We start from the raw sequence: 7,588 nt of genomic DNA on the forward strand, positions 1-7,588 counted from the left end.
TAACTGCTGTTTCTCTCCAAGAGCTGCTTTGCCATAACATTGCGATGCAACGCTGCAGATAAACCCATATATTAATGGCATTTTCTTCTTATATTTTTGACAGACTGATGGTCGCAGCTATAAATTATTGCGGCACAAATGAAGGCCCATCATATTTGGACACCGATGGATGTTAATTTTAACGTCAGGTTAATTTTTTCCACTAGAGGGAGACAGAGATTTAATGTAAACACAGCCTGCTGGTTTAATAAGGCTGGCTTCGGGGTCTAATGGCGGTAGACCTCAGTCACCTTTTTTTTTTTACCGTGTAGGCTTTTGTAGAAGATTCCACAGCTTAGATGACGAGCACAAACACTGGTACTTTTTATTACGCGTTACAAAACCAAATTCTAAACACATCAAAGGAGCCCCCTGAATTAACCAATTCCAGTCCAGTATTACAGGACAGCTGCTCACAGAAGTACCTTATCTACAGAGGGAACCTAATATGAGCTTTTCCTGTACATGCACTGTCAAGCTACCACTCAGCCACTGCATCAGGCAGCCAAGCACCAACTGGGGAATATATTCTCACTGCAAGCAACTAGTAACTCACAGGCACCTGACTGATTTTGGGAAGCGATGCATGGATTCCATTGGGATCCCTCGGCCATTTTGTCTGTCATTCCCACAGAAAGAAGAGTGATTTATTCTGCTAAACTGTATGTAGAAAACACATAATAAATTATAGATATACAAATATCTATCTCCCACCTTCATACCTAGTACAGGGGCATGGGAGAGGGGTACTGAACTATGCCAGTATAGGACACAAGGCAGGCGAACATCCTGGATGAGATGCAAACTCGTTTCAGGGCACAGACACACACTATGGCCAAGTTAGGGAACCCAAATCACCAACCTGCACAGCTTTTCACAGTGAGAGGAAACCAGTATTCCCGGAAGACACCTGTGTAACAGAGGGAGAACATGCAGACTCCACATATGCAATATAATTTGTCGAATTTCCCAACCCAGTTAAGAGTTTGACATCATCAGCCCTATGTGAGAAGCAGAGCCATTGAAGTGGTTTACCCTACAGTAGAAGAAGGAAATCCTTGCGGCCCCCCGCCCCCCTGCCCCAATCGATCGGCACCTAACCCTAGTAGGGTTAGTGTGGTAAGGAGAATGCACCCACATGTCAGGATCACGCAGGCCTACCTCGTGAGTGAGTCAAGGTTTCCCTGTAACAGGTGAGTAAACAACAGTCGCCGCATACAAAGGTCACCGGCATTGCAAACGTACTTACACGAGCCCACCCTGCTCAGCAAAAAAAGCAGAGGTTGGGGGGTTGGGGGTCTCGGCTGTGATTTGAGTGTTTTCGTACTAACAGTTCCCACTTAAAGAATCACTGCAGAAACTCACTTTGAACATTATTACACGTAGTGTAAAGAGTGATAAGATAATAAGCTTTAATATACTCTGTAATCAATAAGGGATTTCGAAAGGGATTTTACAAATAATTTAATAAGCAATAATTATTAAATCGGGCTTAGTACTGAGAATCTGTAAGAGTAATACAGCGCTAATACTATACTAGGTGTAGTGCAAGGAGACAGACACACATAGCTCTGTCCTTGAATGTTTCTAAGTGGGGGTGGTACCATGGCCTCGCACCTCCTGGGGTGGGGGTTTGAATACCCTTTTGTATTTGTGTGAGGTTAACATGTCCTGCCTGTGTCACACAAGTTTACCTTGGCTTACGCTGGCTGCTTCCTACAGCCCTATGAAAAAGTTAGGTTATACAGCTAGGCTAAGCTGGCTGATGTGTGAGCATGTACCCTGTTCCTCGGCCTTGTGCCATCTGGTACAGGCCCCAGATCTCCGCATGACCCTGACCAATATCGATGTCCTTGAAAGAAACATTCAGAGCAGGTCCTCTTTCCACTATGACAAACTGCGAATCAGCATAACAAACTCTATTCGGATGCTCAGGACCGGCACCGATGACCCAGCCCCTGTCGCCTGACCCGTACAGAAAAGCGCGAGAAGCAGGCAGATTGACACGAACATGCTTCTGCCGATCGATACTTTCCAGGGAGCAAAATGTCAGACGTGTTTGTCCTGGTAGGTCTCCAGCAGGTCAGAAGGGAGGCGACGAAACAGAGGCACAGATGCTGGTTTTTCACGGCAAATCGCATAGCGAGGGTTTCCACGGCCGCTGTGGTCGCTGCTCCGCCGAAGAATGGACCCGCAGCCTCTGCTTCTGCCTCTGCTTCTGCTGTGTGTGAGTCTGGCCCAGCGCACGCGAGACACAGCAGAGGGACCTGCGCTCAGGGGGGTAAGTGCCTTTCCTCTCGCAATGGGCTTCGCAGGGAAAAACCAGCGTCTTTTATTTTTCGTCTTTTTCTTCTGTCAACTTTAAACTTAATGTTTCTTCATCCCCCGAACAAAGAGACTGAGATTTCAGCCCGATTCAATTTCACTATTGATTATGAAAAGGTTCCACAAACTGAGTGATGCTGAACTTCCAATATGCTTCTTCTCGGGAGAATAAGCAGATAACAAATGGAGAAAAATCATCTTATGATTGCGAGTAGAGAAAGATGTCTTAGAAAAACCCAATCAAACACATAAGACCCATTTGCGTCAGTGAATCAAGGATATTCGGCCGCGAGCTGTACAGACGGCTCGCCGTTTAGCATAAGATGGTGTCGCTCTGTAAATTTCCTGAACTGATACGTCTGGCTGCTGGAATCAGAATCTCCACAAAATGCATTTCTATGTATAACTGTATGATGAAACATTTTTTCTCTGTTTGAGTGTGACCTCTGGGACAGTGTGCATAACAGGAAGGCAGTGTTCTCTCTGTGTGTGTATGGCAGGGTGTATATTGCGTGGTTGTGTGTGTGTCTATAATGGTGAGACAGTATTGTGTGTCTCAGTTATGAGACGCTGTATTGTGTGATTTACACAAGTACATATTAATTCTTCGTTTTTTTTGTATATTCCATCTCTCTCTCTCTCTCTCTCCTTTTTTGAGGGATACCAATACACAGGGGGAATATGGGGCTTGGGGTCACAGTAGAGGGTCTGGGTTCAGGGCCTTGCTGAAGGCTCGCTGGCAATGTGATAATTTTATCGAATATGGGATTCGAACTAGCGACCTTCTGTCGCAGTGTTGCGTTGTATGTGAGTGTATTGTAGGTAGGTGTCCGCTTGTGACGTTTGCTGTGAGGATATTACAGTGTGTAGTGCGAGTGCGTATAAGGCCACAGCGCTGTGTGTGTGTTTGTGTATAAGGATGGTGACAGGGAAGCGTGGGGTTTTACAGAGGCTGATATCGGGAAATGGCCCTCTGGACCTTGGACAGAGGTGGGGGTTGAAGACGCCCCTAATGCACATGAAAGCCAATCTGACAGAGGTCACAAGGTCAGTGTATCCCAACCTCTGTGGAATGTACAGATGACCTTAATATTATCTGCTGTATGTAAGGCATTGTCATTCCTGTGCAGTTACAGTCATTCAAAGATTCAATTCTGTATTGTCAATGAATGAATAAATGAATGAATAAATGAATGAACAGCACAAAGAGACTGAGTTAGCAAACAAAAACAAAGGACATGACATGTAATATGCAAGTAATATGTACAAAAATGAATCCATTAACATGCAAGTAGTTATGATGTATGAAACTGTGCATTGAACGACAGGCGGACAAAATTTCTTGAAAGGTGAATTATTTCACTGAAAGGTGCGTCGTGGTTTGTGTCGCCCTCTTGCAGCATCAGGTCCACATTCGAGTTCCGGACCCTGGACCCCGAGGGCCTGGTTCTGTATGGGGACACGCAGGCCGGTGCCGAGTGGTTCGTGCTGGGTCTGCGCGATGGCGTTCCCGAGATGCAGATCAGGAAAAGAGGAATGATAGTGGCTGTGACAGGGGGTCCTAGGCTTAATAACGGCCACTGGCACCAAGTATGAGACCCATGTTCCGTGACTGTGGGGGGGGGGGCTGTACCACAAAGCACAGGGCACAAGGGAGGAGACGTCCAGGGCATTATGCCAGGCCCCCGTATGGAACATATCCTATTTGCTCTAAACAATATTTACCAACAACCAAAGTTTTTCGCCGAGATGCACACATTTAGTGTGTCCCAATTCGGGGAGGGGGGGGGGGCATTTCAGCTCACCTTATAATTCCCATAACAACTGAAACACTTCAGGACAAGGTCACTCAAGGTCACTCAAGGTCGCTCAAGGTCACTCAAGGTTGCTCAAGGTCACTCAAGGTCGCTCAAGGTCACTCAAGGTCGCTCAAGGTCATTGGTCTTTCATGTTCCCTGTGCTTCTTCACCATTTATAACATCATAGCTACCCTTTGTATCCACCCCCCTTCCCCCAAGGTGCAGCTGCGCAATGAAGGTCAGTCCGTGGTCCTGGAGGTGAACGGCAGTCAGGCACTGGTGCTGGGGCTGCATTCCCAGCATGCCGAGCAGGACACCATGGGACTCATTCGCCTGTCCCTGGGGGGCATCCTGGTCAAAGACCTGGAGCTTTTCAACTCGGTCAGGAGTCGCCCTTTATGAAAGCTTTCAATCAGCCGTCAGCAGGGGGCAGTGCTGAGCCTCGTAGATTAGCTCATTCTGCTCTGTGTGCCGTTTCTCTTCCTCGTCGTCTCTCTGCTGCGAGGCAGCTGCGGCTGGAGATGGACGGCTGCGTGAGAGCGGGGAACTGGCTGAACCTGAGCCAACCCTGGGCCACGGAGCTGGTGGGGGAGCCCCGGACCTGCTTCACCCACATTCGAAGGGGCAGCTTCTTCCCTGGGACAGGCCTAGCTGTTTTTAACACTTCTGGTGAGAGGTTAAAGCAGCGATTCCCAATCCGATCCTCGGGGACCCACAGATAGTCCACGTTTTTGCTCCCTCCCAAATGTGGACTGTCTAACAGGGAGCTCAGAGGGAGCAAAAATGTGGACTGTCTAACAGGGAGCTCGGAGGGAGCAAAAATGTGGACTGTCTAACAGGGAGCAAAAATGTGGACTGTCTAACAGGGAGCTCGGAGGGAGCAAAAATGTGGACTGTCTAACAGGGAGCAAAAATGTGGACTGTCTAACAGGGAGCTCGGAGGGAGCAAAAATGTGGACTGACTGTGGGTCCCTGAGGATCGGATTGGGAAACTCTGGGTTAAGGCAGGCACATGGCAGTGAGGAGGGGGGTTTCTGTTGTTTTGTAGGGAGTCAGACATACTTATCAGTGCTGATCACCCCATTAGATGACACAGGTGGTCACCTTGAGCACCATCTTCTGAGGGGGTGCTGACATCACAAACCAATATCATTTCATCCTGGACAGGGGGACCAGTGGGCTTGACCGGTATTTTCCGTTGTATTTGGGTAGGGATTACTCACCTAAGCCACCTTCAACCTGCATCTACTTAGGGGATGCATGGTTGCTAACCAGCTCACCGCACCTCTGATGATCAAGTGAGGAATTTAACTGAATGTTATTCTATGGGATTTAAAAATTTTCCTTCAGATTACTTTATTATAAGGACACAGTGATACCCCTTAGTGATAACACCCATAATCTCCTTAGACTGATTTAGGATCGTTAATGACGATAGAGTCAGCACGCTGGACCCGTGTTGCACCAGAAGGAACAGTCTTCCTGCACCATCTAATGAGAAGAGTGCCCCCTGCTGGACAACTAGTCTAACTTCTTCTGCTTTAACTTTATGTGACAGGAGAATGTGACGTTTGCTATTGATAGACAGGACAAAGCAGGGGTCTCTTTTACAGGGGCTTTAACCCCCGCCCCCCCACCCCTAAATAAATGTAAACTGGTTGTGGGCCATTTCCATCAGACACCCTAGTAATGGCTTTGCACCCCCCCTCCTTGGAGAAGGGTGGATAGATTGGGTTTTTATTGGGCCTCGGTCACTCTAGGTGCAAGGTAAGAGAGCAGAAACCCACAAAGGACAAATACAGGTACAATAGATTATTATTACGCACTGATATGACTAACAAAGCCACATTATCAAATATAACTTTACAATAAAATGAAATGAATTTTTTATAAAAACTTGTTTGAATAGCATTTTCATCTGACCAGTAGGGGGCACAACCGTGTTCCCCGCATCCCCAATAAGCAAGGGAGGGAGAATGAGGGGGTCCAGGAGCATTTTAGCGTTTGTGTGACAGTTTGTACCCTCTACACCATCACAGACTTCCCCACACACCAGGGAACTGGCAGAAGCATCACCATAGAAATGGAAGGGCACATAGGCAATTGGACTGGTACTGTTCTGGCCATACTGAACTCCCAGCACAAAGCCATACTCACCATTGCCGCCCAGAACCAAACACAGGTACGGGATCCTAGCCAGAATCACATCTTATATGTTTTGCAAAAGCAAAGCACAACTGTTGTCCGCTGCCCAGAATCAGGCATCAATGCAAGATCAATATGTTTTAAATATGTTTTCTGGGATGACGTGAACGTTTTGCCTAAGATGATGGTCAGTATTTCATTATATTTGGATATGTTTATCTTTTCCCCACAGAAGCTGGAAGTGACATTTGGTGAACGGACAGATAGTCTGTCATTGGCCCAAAATGAGCTCTTGCTAAACCTATCAGAGAATGTGATGCAAATTGCACTGGGTAACAAAGTCATCGCAGAGCTCAGAGATGACGCACGCGATTGGCTGAACATCTGGGATGATGGCATGCTGCTGGCCTTTGGGGGAGTACCAGGTGAGCAGTTCCTTAAGCCTAAAATTCCATTAGTCCAAAGAGGACTATCTAGCACCTTGGCACATTGGTTTGCCTTTTCCTCTCACACTTCTGGGATTCAGTTCAGAGTTTGAGTCTCCCCCCTGGCGCTATGCCTGTGGAGTTTGCAGCTCCAGACCCACACAACCATGCATGGGACAAGTGGTTTTAGAAGACGGATGGATGAATATTTTATGGTTGAGCCCTAACTGACAAATTTTGCGATTTGAGTCCATACCCTTAAACCGCAGCTGTCACTAACTTGTCTCATCATTGGTCTTCTCTTCCTCACAGACTACAGTACAAACACTAGTGACTCTCAGTATCTGCACGGTTGTATATGGGGGATCAGAATTCAGGACCGGGAATTAGATCTGGACCATGCCCTCTACAAACACAGCTCTATCTCATCACACAGCTGCCCCGCCTCGCCCGACCTGCTCGAATCCTCAGCCTTGCTTACTGCTGATCGCTGACCTCCAGTGACCTTTCATGGTTCATCTGACCCGTCAGTGACCTCAGACTCGACTTCCAGGCCATTGTCCTTGTTTCACTCCCAGTCACTCTTTCCATGTTCCTCAATGCTCCACTTCTGACCCCATGACCTTCACCACGTGATGCTCAGGAAGACATTCTGCATCTGGTTTTCCACATCTTCTGTCCAGACCTCCCAACATTACCTCCACTTCCTATAAAGTGGAATTATGCAGCATTTGAGATCTACATGACCTGATCTTTAAAATATGGACAATTAACCAAGACAGAGATTGAATGAAATTGACCCAAATACCCTTCAGAGATGACTTCAATAAAAACTGCGCAGATGATCATCCCTGA

The 7,588-nt window shown here is 47.2% G+C and overlaps 1 protein-coding gene across 3 annotated transcripts; it reads left to right on the top strand.

Annotated features, from left to right (window-relative positions):
- The first annotated feature begins 107 nt into the window (after positions 1-107).
- Positions 108-7,588, top strand: shbg (sex hormone-binding globulin). 3 transcript variants are annotated; one of them, XM_049027619.1, is made up of 9 exons: positions 108-1,232; positions 2,111-2,320; positions 3,314-3,411; positions 3,765-3,954; positions 4,383-4,544; positions 4,673-4,832; positions 6,203-6,345; positions 6,541-6,733; positions 7,046-7,588. In XM_049027619.1, the coding sequence occupies exons 2-9, from the start codon at positions 2,225-2,227 to the stop codon at positions 7,225-7,227; spliced, it is 1,224 nt and encodes a 407-aa protein (XP_048883576.1). In that variant the 5' UTR covers positions 108-1,232; positions 2,111-2,224; the 3' UTR covers positions 7,228-7,588. The 3 variants fall into 3 exon arrangements, with proteins under 3 accessions (XP_048883576.1, XP_048883575.1, XP_048883577.1); XM_049027618.1 differs by having other exon boundaries at positions 108-2,320; positions 3,765-3,845; XM_049027620.1 differs by lacking the exon at positions 108-1,232 and having other exon boundaries at positions 2,091-2,320.

Source organism: Brienomyrus brachyistius, chromosome 10, assembly GCF_023856365.1.
Source record: "Brienomyrus brachyistius isolate T26 chromosome 10, BBRACH_0.4, whole genome shotgun sequence".
Classification (NCBI taxonomy): Eukaryota; Metazoa; Chordata; class Actinopteri; order Osteoglossiformes; family Mormyridae; genus Brienomyrus; species Brienomyrus brachyistius.

Coding starts and splice junctions, on each gene's coding strand:
- shbg (XM_049027618.1), top strand. CDS start 2,086: ATGTCAGACGTGTTTGTCCTGGTAGGTCTCCAGCAGGTCAGAAGGGAG. Junction 3,846..4,382: donor ACGCAGGCCGGTGCCGAGTG/GTTCGTGCTGGG, acceptor CCTTCCCCCAAG/GTGCAGCTGCGCAATGAAGG. Junction 6,734..7,045: donor GGCCTTTGGGGGAGTACCAG/GTGAGCAGTTCC, acceptor TCTTCCTCACAG/ACTACAGTACAAACACTAGT.